This window comes from Nematolebias whitei, chromosome 10 (assembly GCF_014905685.2).
Source record: "Nematolebias whitei isolate Nwh7 chromosome 10, NemWhi1, whole genome shotgun sequence".
NCBI lineage: Eukaryota > Metazoa > Chordata > Actinopteri > Cyprinodontiformes > Rivulidae > Nematolebias > Nematolebias whitei.
The window spans coordinates 27894072-27911425 of NC_056507.1; the positions used below are offsets into that span (position 1 = coordinate 27894072).

Sequence of the window (17354 nt, forward strand, 5' to 3'; positions counted from 1 at the left end):
AAATATGTCAGAATATTGTAGAAACTTTGCTTTTAGCTGTCGTTACTTTTAATTTTAAGCAGGTCTTTGTGACGATATCATGGTTCAAGCATGTTTGTAACTTAAAGTAATAAAAATATATATTATTGTTATTCCTTGTATTTGTTTGAATAACATGCAGGACCTGCTAATATGGTATGATTATGAAAAATCTAGCCCAGTGTTTTTTTTTTCTTTATCCGTTGTTTGTTTACAGAAAAAAAAAATCTATTTATCTACTTCTTCATTCAAGTAGGTTCAAATAAAAGCAACAAAGTTTTGTGCTACTCATTAAGCAAACATACGCTACATGATGGAGGTTCAGAAAAGATATGAAGGTAAAACAAACTTCAACACAACCTTAAAACATTTAAAAAACATTAATAATAATACAAATAATGACTATGTTGCTAATTCACACGTCTGTGGTCTCAATAATATGGAAAACATAAAATTATCTAAAATAATAAAGGAAAATAATCAGTGAATTTCAAACTGACATACATAGAAAAATCTCTTTCCCTCCCACCCAAAGTTTTATTTTATTTTATTTTTGTGAATTAAAGGAATTTTGAGATAGGTTAACTAGATTTACCTGAATTCATGACATCAATGTAAGCAATAGGGATTAAACCTTGGTATAAAAAGCACAATAGTCAGATTTGAGCAAAAATGTGTTGGAAAAAAATAAAATAAATAACAGCCAGATTTTAAAAGATGCAATAAATGGAAAGGACTCACTGAAATGACCTGAATTTAAACTGAAAAAAAGATATAAAATAAGCATTAAAAGTCCAACTATTATGCTGTTGATTATACTTGTTCTGTAGATTCGGACAACAAAATGGAGTTAAAATGGACAAATGGTGTGTTCAATGGCCTTGTGTGTTTAGATTTTTCAAGTAAAGTTTGTTACAGTGAGAATAAAGGTTCGGAGACGCCTACGTGTCACTCTGCTGTCTGGATGGACCAGGACGTGTGCACTGCTACAGATGGAAGCACTCACTCCAACAATCACAGGCGAGTCACTGAAAGCAGCGCCAGAGTGCGTTACTAGCAGGACTGCGGGGCGTCCTCGAGATAAACGGGTCGGTTCCCAAACTGTGTTTCCAGTGGGCTCAGACACTGACCAGCAGTGAACACTGGGCACCACCGAGGGCAGGCGGGCGGGCGGGCGGGCTCGAGGGAGACGACCTGTTTTACAACAAACTCCACCAACTGTCCTGTATCTGCTAGGCAGATGTCAACCCTGAGGAAAATGTGCAGATATTAGACAAAAAAACTAATTAATCCTTGAATTTTTTTTTAAACTGAGTTACAATTGAAATCAGGTGAAAAAATTATAACCAAAAAAAGGTGCTCAGTGGCGATTTGAACAAAAAGTTAATACAAAGCGGCTTTCAGAGTGTCGTCTCGCAGCCTGAAAACGACATCTTACAAGTTGTGATTTGAGCAAAGCGCTGCCGTCGAGCTAAATGACACATGTTGTTTTTCTTCTGGGGGATGCGATTGGTTCCAACCTAAAAAAAGAAATAAAGAAAAAGGAAGATGGCTGCTGCTGAAAAAAAAAGGAGGCACAAGGCCTGACATTCATAACCCCACACCTGCCAGAGCCTTTGCTTTTTTTTTTTTTTAAGTCTTTGCTCTAATGGCAAAGTTAACATGCACAGAGCGTCCAGTGCAGGATGGAGAGGAGAGTTGGTGAAGTCGGGTTTAGCACATGGAGCGTTTGACGGTGTGAAACTACATGTATGACAAAGAGATGCAGCAGCTTCGATGGTGCTTTGCCTTTAACTTGTAAGAAACACGAGCCAGCTTTCTCACGGGACATGAGAGTTTCACATGCCGGACGGCTGAGCAGCCCTGCACTTTTTGATTTTTATTTTTACTGATATGTTGCTTTTGATTTGACTGTTCTTTACAACTGTTCAATAAAAAGCCTGACAAAGTTTAAAAGCAGCTGTTTATCTCAACTTCCTTGTAAAACCTGATTCTCCGAGCAGAGGCAGAGGGCCTCTGTCTGTGCTTATCGAATGGAGCTGGGTTCTTCCCACCCACATTACTTGTGTTGTCTACACACAACTGGTTCACACACCTATTTTTCATTTCCTCTCATCCTGGAGTTTAGATCAAGCCACTAATTACAGCCATTTTTTTTTCCCCTGCTGGCTGTTTCTGCTGTTGAATGGAGGAAGGGGGAAGTTTGTGAAGGAGGAGGAAGGAATGGGGGTGTCTCCTCCTTTGTGCTGTTACTCTCATGATAAACCTCTTTTATCAGGACCTGCCCTCTCGGCTGTTTGTTGCAGATATCTGCCGTGTTCCCTCTGCCCAGATCTTCATCTTCACCAAAATTTGACCTCTGTATTGAGCAATCCTTATGTCTCCTGGCATGCTCGGAGCTTTACTAATTCCTGACAGGACAGGTAAAGCCAGATGAGGAAGGACACGCACGCTAACACTCCCACCTGAAGGCCGTCTGGGTGCAGCTGCTGCCTCCGTAGAAGCCAGGGCAGAGCCAGACTCTACCTGTGAGGGTAGAAAAACGTTCAATAACTCCTCTTTGGTATTTTTTGTCTTCCTGCGTGTGTGAAAAATGGATGAACTTTGTTTTTTGGGTAAAGAACGTGCAAATGAGAACATCTTTTAGATGCAAAACAGCTGCTTTTAAACTTATCTGTGTCTGTTTCAATGTTCAGAAGTTCTTTAATAAAACAACAACAAAAAAAACAATAAAACAACTGAACATAATCCTGGTCCTCAAAATATTTTACACAAATGAATGCAGTGCACATCCACCCTGGTTTAATGTCCGTGAATATTAACGCTGCACTGAGGGGACAGAGGCATTTGCTTTCTGAGGCATGCGGGTGCTGATTGTTTTCTTGAAACACAGAAATGACACTGCATACGAACCCCCCTCGAACAACAAAAGAGAACAGAGGTTCTGGGTCATGAGCATCGTTTGAATGTGCGTGTACTTTCCATAAAGGTGACACAAAGAATCAGAAGAGTGCAAATTGTGTTCGAGTGTAAGGCTGCGACATTTCGGTTCTGCGTGTTTCTCTTCAGCCACGGTCATTCGTTCAAGCTAACAAAGGCCATCCCTGAGCAGGGCGTCAAATCCAACTCCCGTTGAATTTTCCAGTAAAGTGATGAGTATATTGTGCAGTCAATGTGAGTACTATGACAGAAGTAGCAACTGTCTCAATCCTGAGGTGTGTGTGTGTGTGTACCCCTTCTCCTAACCCGTTCAAAAAAGACAAACAAAAAAAATTAACAGAACATTTTGATAAGAGTTGCCAGGGGTGTCGGGTTTTATCTTCTAAACTGTGAACATACATCGACCACCGAGCCATGAGCTGAAGCTTAAAAAGTACAGACATGTGGTACAGAACGCAGATATCGCCATCTGGGAAAGGCATTATCTTCTTTTAGGATCACACAAGTAATTGCACTACAATAAGCACTTATGTACAGTATAGTACACCACAGCCAGCACAGGAGAAGCAGAAGGAGGAGGGGGGGGGGGGGCTGCTGACAACTGTGCAACAGAAGTGTTACGATGAAAAGAGAGACCTCGCAGTCCGGAGGCCTGGAAAGTGCGACCAGGGTTCAGTTTAAGGCGAGTTGGCTGGGCTGAGGGTGGGGCTGAGGGTGGGGCTGGAGGCGTCCGAGCGGCTGTAGTCGCTGAGGGAGCCGGGGCGCGTGCTGCTGCTGCTGTGGGGCCTTTTCAACATGTCGGGCTGGAAATCTGAGTGGCGCCGGGCGTGCTTCATCAGGTGGTCGCTGCGCATGAAGCGCTTGTCGCAGAGGGGGCAGCTGAACTTCTTCTCCCCCGTGTGGGTGCGGTAGTGGCGGGCGAGCTCGTCCGAGCGGGCGAACTTCTTGCTGCAGTCGGGCCAGGTGCACGGGAAGGGCCGCTCGCCTGCAAAAATACAGACAGGAAGGATGAGCAATGACATATCAACGCCAGTTATCTTTGGCTGTGTGGGGCTAATTTCACTTAAATTATTTATTCCAGACTTTATTTAACTTTGCCTTTTGGAGAAGTCGTTTTTCACCGTTGGTTGAGGACGACGTCAGGTTCAACGTGATCGTTTAAGGAAAAAGCAGTTAAGAAAATGAGCTTAGAGCTTACAATGAAAATCCAAAACAATCCCAAAATATTGAATTTCATCTACTTTTTCTAATTTCCCTTTGTTCATTTACAACACATATGTCAGATATGTTGTATTGAACACTTTTTGAACACATATGTCAAACTCAAGGCCGGGGGGACAAATGTGGCCCTCGTTGACATCTTATCTGGCCCCCAAGACGATATGTTCAACGCAAAATACTTTTTTCACTTGAATTTTTTTCAGTAATCTTTGATTATAATGTCAAAAGTGCAACAGAGAAATGAGACCAATCAAACTCTTGTTGAGGAACTGGCAAACAAGAAAAGATGTTGGGTATCTAACTCGAGTTAATTCTGAAACTGGTCCTTAGTTTGAAAAAGGTTATAATTTTGGTCCTCTTTTGTAAGTGAGTTTGGCACCCCTGACTTACAACAATAAAACTATTATAAATTATACAACTGATTGGGAAACGCTAACACAGTTTTGGTGCAGCATGGAGACAAAAACATCTTAAACCAACTCCCAGTCTTTGCCTGATCTCTGACTCTGCGTCCAGCTGGTGAATCTTTTGCAGTTACAATGAAACAAGGACTTCTTTAAAAGAAAAACACGGCCTTCCAAGCCAAAGTTTTAAAGAAAGATCTTGCAACGATCTATTTGTGGAAGAAAGCAAGCTGAGGCAGAAGTGAAGTGATAACAGGTGAAAAAGATCATTTAATGGGCTGATAACGTTTGTCACGACTGGTTTCACTGAGGAAATGAAAGGTGCCTGAGATCTGAAATCAAACGACTTGATTTTGCTTTCATCTTTAGCAAAACTAAAAAACAATCATGGGGGGGGGGTCTCCATTAAATTCAAAATGCAATAGACTTTTTTTTTCTCCTTGAACTATTAAACTTTTTAACTGAGACACATTTCACTTCTTAACGTGCCAATTCTAAAAACCCCTCGGGATACTCATAAAACTTCTCTATGCACACACAAAAAAAAACTGTTCTATGATTTATGTCTCACCAATGCATTTCTGCACCTTAGCTGCAGTTCACTTGTGCACATTTAAGCTGATGTAAAGTGGCTCCACTGTTCCCACTGCTCTCCTGGCTGAATCTGCCCACCCTCAACTTGACAACAAAAAGCTATTAATGTGTTTTTAGCATTAGATTGTTCCGTGTATTCGGGAATAGAGAAGCGGGTAAACAAAATGGATGAATGGATAAACCTCATGTCCTGGCGCCAACTTGACAAAGTGAACCATCCACTGCATGCTGGCATTTTTGGTTCCTGTGTTTGGTCGACAAAAAGCTTCTTGTTTTTGATAAAGTCTTCTAACATTTTACCGTATACTGTATACCACACAGACATGTCATTACCGTGATTTCCATTGAAGGAGCTTGTTAATACTGTAGTAAAATAAATGCGAGCCAGTAGCTGCTTGAACGGTTTAACAACGCAATCAAAATGCAATTAAATCCTAAAAGGTTAAATTATTCTTGGGAAAATGGTGTGCAGGAATGTAAACTATATGTAATTTGTGGCAAATGGGCCAAAGCAAGTCATAGCCACCCACACTGCATATGTTCATGTTTGATTACATGGGTAGGCTAAGCTGTTTCAGAAGAGACCAGTGGAAACTGTTTACATTCGTACATGTTCGCACGTCGATAAGCAGCTCATCACAGTGAGCGATAGCTCGTAACTCTTTGAATAAACAAAGGTATCCCAACAAAGTGGCTGAGGACAAAATATTAGGAGGCGTGAAACTAATTGGCTATAACAATGTTGTGTGGATACAAGTTTCCGAGAAGCTAGCGTGACAGTGAAGTAACAGACACAGTTTAATTATATAGCTCCAGATGCTAATCCCATTCCTAGTGATTATCTAGCCCGTTCTCCAACATGCATGTGTCTGTGACTCAACACGTATGAGTGCTCCCCCTCCTCCCTACTTATCAAATTTGCTTAAAACCAGTACGTTTATGTTTTGTTTCCTTCCACTGACTAAACAGTGTGCGTTAACATCTGCCTCTTCTTCTACGTGTTTGTTTCTGAACAACCAAAGAGCCACCGGCGCGGCTTCACAGACCTATAGAAAATGGCTGGGTTTCCCACTTTGAATAAAAATAACCAACCATTATGTGCGAAGCCAAACCTGAGGATTTAAGGCATGAAGGGGAGAAGATAATGACATGCATGAATGTTTATAGATGGCACAAAAAGAGAAGACGTCCTTTGTTTCTTTGGTTTCCCATGTAAGCCACAATGGAAACATGACTGTTCAGCATCAAACGCTCACGCGCTGCTGCCTTGATGAGTCTCAGAAAACAAGAACTTGGTGCTCTACGAGTCTCGATCCCTCCTCCCCCAAGTTCTGCTTGCTTACAAAACACGTGGACAGACAGAGCAAGTCTAGACAGTACGGTCTGTTCCTGCCTCTGACGCCTCACCTCAGCCTCAGCCCTGCCCACTATAGTTCCTGCAGGTGGCTTCATGTATTTAAACTCGCTAAATGACGTGCACATTTTCATATCATCTCCTTTTACAAAGAAGTCTATAATATTTTCACCCTCAAATGAATCAGTATCTGAAAAAAGCACTTACAGTCACAGTAGAAATATTAGAATTAAAGCTTGAATGAGAGCGCAGCATCATTCTGACTGGGCGAGGTGTGTTATGTGAGATTAAGAGCAAGAGAAGAAGCTTGAGCTCCCTCCTGCCACTGTAAAATGAATTACTGACCCTAAAAGTGGAGCTAAGCTCTGTAGACTGCTTAAGGCTCAATAACCAGTGTAACAGATCCAACAGCATTAATATTTCAATGGTTCCATGAGAGCTGGGCTGAGATATCCAGTCTGGCTGCCCTGATACACTAACATTTAGTTCAAGCATCGGATATCGAACAGCAGTTTACTCAATAAGACACATTTTTAAAACCATTTATCTACTCGAAAATATGGAATAAATAACATTTCAGCTGCTATGGTATGATGGTTGTAGCACCCTTTATGAAACCATACAGCAGATGAAGTGGATTTCATTCTGAATGGAAAAGATGATACTGTGCATGACAGGAGGAGAGTCATTGTCCTAGCATTTTTTTTTTAAATTCCTGAGTCTACAGTGATTACTCAGCATCTCTGCTAAAAAAAAATAAATAAAAAAAAAGCATGTGACTGGAGCTGCTTTTCTCCCTGTCTATTTACAGAGTTGTCACAGCAGGGCACCGTGGTGACCGTGATGTCAGACCCCGCCGATTGGCTGTCCCGTCCATGGCTCCGTGCCACGTTGGTGTTCAGGTTTGTCTTTCTCAGAATGTGTCCGTTGCAGAGGGCCAGAGGCTGAACGGAGAGAAGCTTTTCCCAACTGAACACAGTGACCCAGTTACCCACAAACTGAGTTACATCATGCACATGCCCAAAGCGCCTTTAGTAAGCACTAGTGTCGCCCTCCACCCCGATGCGCGCCCACCCCCTGCAAGGTGGTGTGATTATGTCACAGGTACTCCCGTTATATAACTGTTCTCTCAGAGTCCAGTGGGTCATCCTCCTCTCAATCACATCTGAATGGTTTCTGCAGATTAAAAAAAAATGTTTGGAGGCAGAAGCTCAGGTGTAAAGGGATTCTATCTGCAAAAGCAGAGATCAAATCTCGTCTTGACGTAGGCAGCAGTGCAGGACTTGAACTCAATCACCTGCTCCAACGGCAGCTACCAGCACCTTAGCCAAAGCTAGATCACATTCCTGGTGTGTCCTCTGGCAAAGGCACAAGATGTAAACCTGAAATCTCCATGTGAGCTGGAGTAAATATCTCAGCGGGGTGAGGTGGAAAAATACAGTTCCTGTGGATGATTCAGAGATCACCTTGAGGTTAGCTTTGCTCTGCCTGCACAGCTAGAATCGACCAGGAAATATCTTTTACAGAGCCTGGAACAAAAACAAGGTGCTCTCTAAACCTACGCAGACTTTTAGAGGCAAATAACTTAGGAATGGAAAGCAGAACTGCAGAGTGCAGATTCCTGCTCAAGAGGGTTGGAATTATCTCACTTTGGCGCTAGCTTAGCAGCACAGCCAGCCTGGCAACATGAACTACGAGGCACACTGCTAACTCCATTGGCAAGGCTGTGAACAACCCTATAATTTGGTTCTATGTTTACAAGATTATGACCTGTCACCAGCCAGGGGCCAGCAGACGGACCGTTCATGGGGTTTTAAATAATACTAAACAATTGTTAAGCAGACAGGGTCAACTTAACCACACCTCTCCCGCCACACGCAATATCATGTGCCGAGAGGTTATAAACACAAACATATGTGTGTGCAACAAAAAAATATATAGACATTAGGATTTTTTGCAACTCCGTGTTTCATTGTTTGCAAAGTGCTGTATATATATACAGGCTTGCCTGTGCAAAAATAACAAAGGCGTGCAAAGCTCTGTGGTCTAGAAGAAAGGCATTGCTTGATTTAAAGCACATCTGCGATCAGAGCAACTGTTTATGTGGTTGCTCCTCTATACAGAATACCTCAGTGGGAGAGGAGGCAAACTACTGAGAGAATAACACTGAAACAATGCGTTTTTGTCAAAGCGTCATTCCAAAAAAAAGCAAACTCTGCAGGAGCAGCAAAGAGCCTGCTGGGTGGATCAGGTGCTGTCAATAATAATAATCAATTTTTCAGAACAGCTCAGGAAACACTGATATTAAACGTGTTGTTTTTGTCTTCATTTACTGTGTGTCTCCCCCTCATCGGCGTATACCTGTCTGGTTGTGAACAGCAGACTCGCTCCTATCAGGAGGGGCCTACTTTGGGATGCATTTCAATCAGAAAGTGCTGCACGTACTAACCGTAACTCACTCCCTTCAGCCAACACGCACGGCTATTGACATTCATCCAGAGATGTGCGCTGAGACTATGTTTCCTGCACACACTTTGCCGTGCATTACTTCATCCACTGAACTGTTTCAGGCGAAGGGCAGACACTGCTCGCCTACATTGACCAGCTCATCACATTTGCCTCGTTCAGTCGGAAACTTCTTTAGCCTTAAGTGCACGTTAAGGCAAGCAGCAGTTATGGTCTTTTAAAGACAAGCTAACTGACAAAACACAATCTGCTGTGGCTGCTAAAATGTGTTTACAGTTATAAGCAGGTAGCAGGGACGACGCATCATTCATGGTTCTCACGCTGTTTAATCCCACCCTCATTACACTAATATGTCTGGCGGTGTTGCTCCCAAAATATCAACTTTTATCATTGGGACCAAACAAAGAGCTGCAAGATGTTAAGAGGCCCCAATGCACTAGGAAAATTTAAAAAAAAAACTGGAAAAATACCAGATTTTTTTTCTTTTTGAGAAAATAGCAAACCTCTGTTCCCTTAGCACCTCGCCAAAAATGCTCATTTGCCCCACTTTCCATACCCCAGTGTGTTGTGGTTTTTCCCAGTTTGATTTATCACGCAAAGGCGAGGGACACACCTTGCATACCGGAGTGAATACAGACACAACAGCCAGACAAAACACTCCCTCTGACATTGACTGCAGAGAAGTTACTGCTCAACTTGACCTGAACATAAAACACTGGACACAGACGGTCCAAACCTCAGATTGGATCCCTGTGATCGCAGGCCTGAGAGGAACGGTTCTGTTGCTGAGGTCAAAGCCCCTCACACGTTAATCAGATCAGCTGCAGATGCAGCTAAATTAATGACCTACATCAGTGGACTGCACTGACAGTGAATATCCTGGTATCTAACCCCACCCCCATCTTGTCTCACTCTACTGTACATTATGTCTTTGTGTTGCAGATCTCACACGGAAGATGAAGCTTGCAGGTTTTGAACAGTGGAGGTGGAAAAAAGAAGCTTTCCACAGGTCTGTATCCAGCTTTTTCTGTCCCTTGTAATCAACACCCCACCGCAAGATGTGGCCAGAGCTTGGTCTTGCTGCACAACACAATTCAGCACCTACTTTGCTTTGCAGGCAGGAAAGGGTTGGGAGGGGCTGGGGAGGAAGTAGACAGAGCAGCTTTTATAGAGCTAACTAAAGAATACATGAGCCCAGTGGGCCATTGAAAAACAACACAGCCAGGACGCTGTCTGACCAGGCCATTCAGAATTATGACTGTCTGATGTGCATGCATGACTGCTAAATTACAGTCAAATATGGATTATATTCCAACAACGAGAAATGTATATTTAGTGTATATTTATATATTATTATATTTTTATATTATTTTTATATTATTATTATATTTATAAAGTGTATATTTAGTTGATGTTTTTCTTAGTTCATATCTTAGATGTTATTACTGTTTTTCTTATACATTTTATTGTTGGATGTAACTGGGACCCTGTGTACATAATTTCGCTCCACCACATGTACCACATGAGGTGCGAATGACAATAAAGAAACTCTGACTCTGACTCTGACTCTGAAACTCTCCTGCTATCAGCACATGCAGGATAACATATGGGCGACATGTGTGCCTGCACACGTCTTGAATATGTCTTCCACCACGGGATGCAAACACTGCACCAGAGGATTACAGGGCAAGATGGTGACTCCACTCTGGCTTTATTTTTATCACTAGGATCAAGTAGATTGAACTAATACCTTGTGTCTATTGGACACACATGGCTGCCATGAACCATTAAGAATAAATGTTATTTTGCATTTGGGGAAAGCACAGATACACACATCTGGAAATGTATAACAAGACTCCTAAGCTATGAAAAAACATTTTAGATTCAACATATGCTAGCTAATATGCTAATACAAATGACACACTCTCTTCTTCAGTGCACTCTCTTTGCAGACATAGTCTCATATGCTAATCCTCCCATGTCAGCATGCTGGAAAGCTAAAATTATATGTAAGTGTTTGACTTTTAAGCAGTTTTTTTTTTTTTTATTGAACTGATGCTATTGTGAAAACAAAGATAACACTAACATACAAGTGTAGCAAAGTGTAGCCTACATTGCTCACAGCTTAAAATACTGGAATCTAAATATACTAGAAGGTTCCTGGAGAAACTTTGACGGGGACTGCTACGACGTTGCTGCCAATTTAAATTGTTGATCTGACAGTCTGTGTTTGGGTTTGCTCTCAGCTACCACTATACCAAATCTCAGCTCTATATGTGACAAAATGGCTTTGGTGGCCATCTTGGAGTCTTGATCTGGATGCAGTATTTGATGGAAAACATTCTCAGCTATCACCACACCAAATTTCAGCTCAATATCACTAAAATTGGCTAATTTATAGTATTTTTCCTTTGTAGCTCAGGAAGCCATCCATCCATCCATTATCTTTACCCGCTTATTCCATTTTGGGTCACGGGGGTCGCTGGTGCCCATGTCCAGCAATCACTGTGGAGGGGCGGGGTACACCCTGGACAGGTCGCAAGTTCATCACAGACTCAGGAAGCCATCTTGGATTTTAAATTTTTTTTTTTTTTTTTTTACAGTCTGAGTCTATTAGGGAACGTTCTCAGCTACCAGTGGACTAATGGTGGAGCTATTGTTTTTGTTCCCCATTAACCTAAGGTGGCCATCTTGGATTTTTGATTTGGATTCAGTATGTGATGGGGAACATTCTCAAGGACAACTTCATCAAATTTCAGCTCTAAATGTGTAAAAATAGCAGAGTTAAAGCCATTGAAATGCAGCTTGGTGGCCATCTTGAATTTTCTGATTTGGATGCAGTTTTTAACAGACATTGATCTCGGGTACCAACACACCAAATTTCAACTGAATAGCTCTAAAAATGGCTGAGTTATCTTTTTTTTTTTTTTTCCTTTTTAGCTAAAGCGGCCATCTTGTTATAAAATTTGTGGTGGTACACATTACTGTAAAGACTCCACGTAAGACTTATTTTCTAATAACTTTCAGTTGTATTTTTGTTAAATATTAATATTCAATATATTCAGCATCCTGCTGTTTACGATAATTGACTAAACAAAGGCCATCAATTCAAATTAATTTGAACAGTCACACTGTCTAATCTAATATAATAGCACTTATTAAACTATTTAAGATAAACATTAAACAACATAAAACATTTATAATAAATTACTATAAAGAAAAATATTTTCCCACCCGCCCCATCCCTGTTTTCAGCACAATGTATCACTAACGGTTTGTTTTGTATATTTCAGGTTTATATTCACTCGAGGCAATGGAAAGATCTCTAGATAATCATTGCATACTTAAAGTAACAAAAATACCTGTGATTAAAATGTGCCAGACATATGTGTGTGTGCTAAGTGGTGACCAAGGTGTGCCTAGCAGCTTTCCATTTTTCCCTTCTCGATCTTGTACACGTAAAACTTAAATATTTTCAGTTTGGATGTTTCTTTTTGTTAGACGTGCAATCATTCACACACCAATATCTCACTATTTTTAGTCAGCGCTCCCTCAGACCAATATGTCTGCCTCCTTGTACAGTATGTTCACGTGACCATGTACCTGGATGTCTGACTTCAAGAATATGCTGAAGGGGTCACCATGCCCTGGAATTTTTACTTTTAAATCTACTCAAAACTATGCTTTTTCTAGCTATTTGAAGTGTGTTTTACCAAATTCCTAGGATTAAACAAAAGTCTGTATATTATATATTTATTTCAAAGTGGGCAATGGACTGTAAGTGGCTTTTACGCTGAACTTTATCTGAGATCAAACTTGAAAACAGCATTACCCTTATTTATTTATTTTTACACAAGAAGAAACTTTTTTTTTTATTGAATCACGCTGGACTTTTATCACAAAGTGTACTCTGCAGCAGGTAGGCATATAGTGCAAATAGAAAATACAAGCTTCCCTACAAACACCACATCTGTCTAAAATCATGAGTCCACCATTTGCCCACTAATGATGTCCACATCAACTAAAGGTTACTACAATTAAATTACCACCACAAGCACACACACACATATACACACATTCAATCCCTCAAGCAATATTGAATCTAATAAGCAAAGATTTTCAACCTAATAAATGGTGGTTGATTGCTGAATCAATTATTAAACATACCTGAACTTTATTAACAACATGTTTATCTTTACAGTCAATATAGCCTTATTATGGTAACCTCCATGCTGTTGCAAGAATCCCATGAAACAGCCCCTCTGTATCCCTCCTCCCACACAGACACAGCATGAATAGGTGAGCCCATCCAGCTCTTGTCAAATTTGGGTGTCCCACCACTTCTTATACAGGAAGTGGGACAGGGGTGACAAAATCCAGGACAGTCCCTTGTACCCAAATCAGTGCAGTTGGTAGGTATGCATCCATCACAGATTAGCAGTTTGGAATGGGAATACATCCATCCATCCATTATCTTTACCTGCGTCTTCCTTTTTGGGTCGCGGGGGTCACTGATGTCCATATCCAGCAGTCACTATTTGGCGAGGAGCACCCTGGATTGGTCTCCAGTCCATCCAGGACCAATATTACATAAATATTAAAAGGCTTTCTCTATACAATAGTCATTTGAACTAAACAGATTTTGTTTATTATGCTAAAAAGAAAATGCTAACACACTGCGGTAGGTGTAGCCTGTGAAGTTAGCCTTTACAGTTTAGCACGTCTGAATGCAATTATTTTTATTTTTTGTATAATAACTCTTTGGCTGTGAATAGTATTTTGTATTAAACCTGCTACCAGTGATCATTTTAATATGCTAACAGAGAAATGTGTTTATTTATTCATTATTAGTCTATTTGAGAACATGAAGCCAGCCAACTAAAAACCATGATCACATCAGGAGACATTAATGAGAGCAGTGGTGGAGATCCTGTCACGATGGCAGGTGGACAAGCTGAATTCTACCTCAATGTACTTTTTACTCTTTGCTTTGCCAAGGTTAGGAAAACCCCATCCCCACCCTACTACCTCATCATTCCCACCAGCCACTCAGGAACACTGCACACTCTGTGCTTCAGTGAAGCCAAATATAAAACTACTGGCAGGGACGAAGCAGGTTTAATGAGAGACTCCTGCTGCCTTTTCCATGTGGAGCTTGGGATAATTTCACATTAAAAAATGTCATTAACCACAGTTATTTGACTGAAAATAGATTGCTCATATGAACAACTGGGTTTTCATGGTGGCCCTTAATTTGTAGGACAGTAAGAGTTCAAAGTTCATGCTCAATCATCCAGGTACAAAATCCAATAATGGTCAGTCAGGTCATCCGGACTGTTTTTTTTTTCTCTCTTTCTCTCTTTCTCTGTGTAAAGACGTTTCACCCTCTATCCAGAGGGCTTCATCAGTCTGAGGAGTCCCAAGTAAACTGCTTTCCACACTAAGCAGTGCACTCCTTTAGTGGAACAACCAGTTTGCAAGTTATAAGATGTTTTCTTGAGGGTGAAACATGTTTCCACAAAAAATAAACTGTCCAGATGACCTGAGTGTCCATTATTGGATTTTGGACCTGGATGATTGAGCATGAACTTTGATTTCTTGAACCACTTTGGCTGTGGCTGCCTGCCTGGGAGGAGTCAACAAGGGACAGGACAGCCCCCAGACACCATCTTATCACCAGAAAACTGGTTGGTCCACTAAATGAGTGTACTGCTTTGTGGGGAAAACAGTTTACTTGGGACTCCTCAGACTGATGAAGCCCTCTGGATAGAGGGCGAAACGTCTTTCCACAAGTCCAGAGTCCAGATGACCCGACTGACCACTATTGGACAGTAAGAGTTGTTATGGTCATTTCACAATATATTTGAGGTACAACAACAGAACTCATAAGAGTTTCAAACAAAACATGAACCCAATTGTAAAATAGGTCATTAGACACTTACATGTTAAGAACAATGACCCTACCCTTCCCTAAGGGAGCAACAGAGTTCAAGCAGGTATTGTACACTGACAAGATGGGCTTTCGTAAGACTAAACTGTGTGTGTGTGGCGGAGGTTGGGGGGGGGGGGGGGGGGGGCACAGTCGGTTCAAGGGGAAGAAGATGAAAGTCAGCAAGATATGACCACAGCAAAGTAAGAAGGCTTCATGGAGGATTGTATGCACCCCGGTAATCACAAGACGCCTCCGCAGTTGTAATTCATGAAACAAAAAAAGTCAATGGCTAAAAATAATCCTGCAGTTATCTAATGTTTATCAAACGTGCCATTATCTGTACATCATATTACCATCCTTCCATTTCTCCACAGATGAAGCCAAAAAAAAAAAGCTTCACCTACTCCAGGACACCAGGCAAAAGCTGTCTGGTAACCTTAGACCCCTAAACTGATGAGGATTCACCAGTATCCAACCCAGTGCAGTAGTGTCTGTTACCCCTTGATGCCCCCATAAGTCTATAGGTTTCCATCGGTCACCCTCAACCTTGTCAAATATAGAAGTTTTAAATTCCCATTCATTCATTTGTGACCTTTTATAGTACAAAACATTTAAAAATTTGATTAGAAAGTCAACATATTTGACGTTTTACTCCTTTTAGATGTTCAACACAAAAACTGTATCACAGAAGTCAAAAAAGAACATCCTGTTCCCAGCTCTTTGTTTGTTGTGTTAGTGTTTCCCCCCTCAATTAGAGAGCGGTGTTTGGCTGGACCTGACTGGGCTGGGATCTATTCTCTCGTGATTCTGCTAGTAGGGGCTGAGGGGGAAGCACGCTCTGCCAGAGTTTGACTCTATGAAAACACTGCAAGATTGGCTGAGGCAGCCCAGCTGAACTCAGTTGACCCACATTCGGGGCCTGCCCAGTCATTATTATCAGAATTTATGGGACGCAGCCCAGCCCAGACGACGGAGCACATCCAAACAGAGGGGCAGGGGAAAGGAAACGCTTAATAGACATAGTGACAAGGGCAGGGCCAGTGCAGAGCAATAAAAAACACACACAACTCACATGGTCTGCTGGGGGGTTCAGAGTGGTGCTGGTAGCACTGACTTTTAGACAAAGCAACCTAAATGGGATCTTCTGAAACTTACCAGTGAAATCAACATCTTTACAAGGAATAAATAATGAAAAACACAAGCCGATCGGCTAACCACGGAGGAATATCTCAAACAAAAAGACGCTTTAAACCCGGAGCCAGGGGCTTTCTGCAATAAAGCGCACACTGTGAGCACTAGCATATTTCCTGTACTTAACACGTCAGCTAAACATTCAGCATTTCATTCTTTTTGACATGTCTGAGGTAAAGTCTTTGTTTCTCTCTCTTTGTCTTTTCCACCACCGCTGAAACTGACAATGACGCACAACGAAAACACAACTCGACTGCAGTCGATATAAAAAGACTCAAAGGAAATCCTCAAGTGTTCAGTTTGGTGACATGTTTTATGTATTGTTCCTTTCTTTTGTCTCTAAATGCTAATTCATGTGGAGAGAAACCCATCCACCAGCAGGAGGGGTGTAACTCAACTACAAGAAAGGATGGGGGGGCGATCCTTTGTACCTGTCAGGATGGATACACAAGTCAGGGATGAGCTGTGACAATGGATTAAAGATGCAGCATCCTGCATTTCTTGGAACTGTACGATTTTCTCCCTCCTGTTTTTTTTTTTTTTTTGCAGATGCACTGTTTCTAAGGCACATGACTCAAATATGGGTCACGCTCATGCAAGCAAGGTGTTTCATCCTGAGGTGGTGGGAGCTGGTGTTTTCGTCCCGGTCTGTCGGGGTGATGTGGCTGAGTGGAGTGGAGGGATGAGGAGGCGTGAGCTGCAGTGAGAGGAGGAGAGGCAGCGCCTCCTCAGTCGAGGCTCTGCTAGCCGAGTCTGTTGCTGGCCAGATCAGCTGGCAGTCTGTCTAGCTGGGGGTGTGGCACATCATAACAAAGGGCTGTGGGCAGACAGGCGACTGCACAGCTCTTATCAACCCCCCAATTTGAGTCGATCTGTATCTCCTCCCTCCTTCCTCACTCCTCAGCAGCCTTTTTATTTTGTTTGTTTGTTTCCTATGGAATGCAAAGCTGAAAAACAACAGGGAGTATCTGTAAGGTCACATCATTTACAGCTGATGGAGGACTTTTAGGACTGTGCAAACTTCCTGCGTGCACACTTTCTGCTCTCTGCATGACTGTATGCAGGTTTGGTTGTTTTTGCAAACTCACAAAACAAAGTCAAGTTGGATCACTAGGAGCAGATTCATGGTGGGAATGTGGATTTTGTTCTATATTTACTCTGCAGTTTGGGTTTGAACACACTGTCCACTGCGGTGGTGATTGCGTGTCTTCAACTGGGGGGGGGGGGGGGGGGG

General features: G+C 41.9%; 1 protein-coding gene across 1 annotated transcript in view; it reads right to left on the reverse strand.

The window, feature by feature from the left end:
- Positions 1-3544: 3544 nt before the first annotated feature.
- The window catches only part of klf13 (Kruppel-like factor 13), a 14875-nt gene continuing 1065 nt past the window's right edge, over positions 3545-17354 (reverse strand). Inside the window, exon 2 of the mRNA XM_037682915.1 lies at positions 3545-3943. Coding sequence (XP_037538843.1) covers positions 3636-3943 — 308 coding nt within the window. The 3' untranslated portion in view covers positions 3545-3635. The remainder of the gene's footprint in view (positions 3944-17354) is intronic.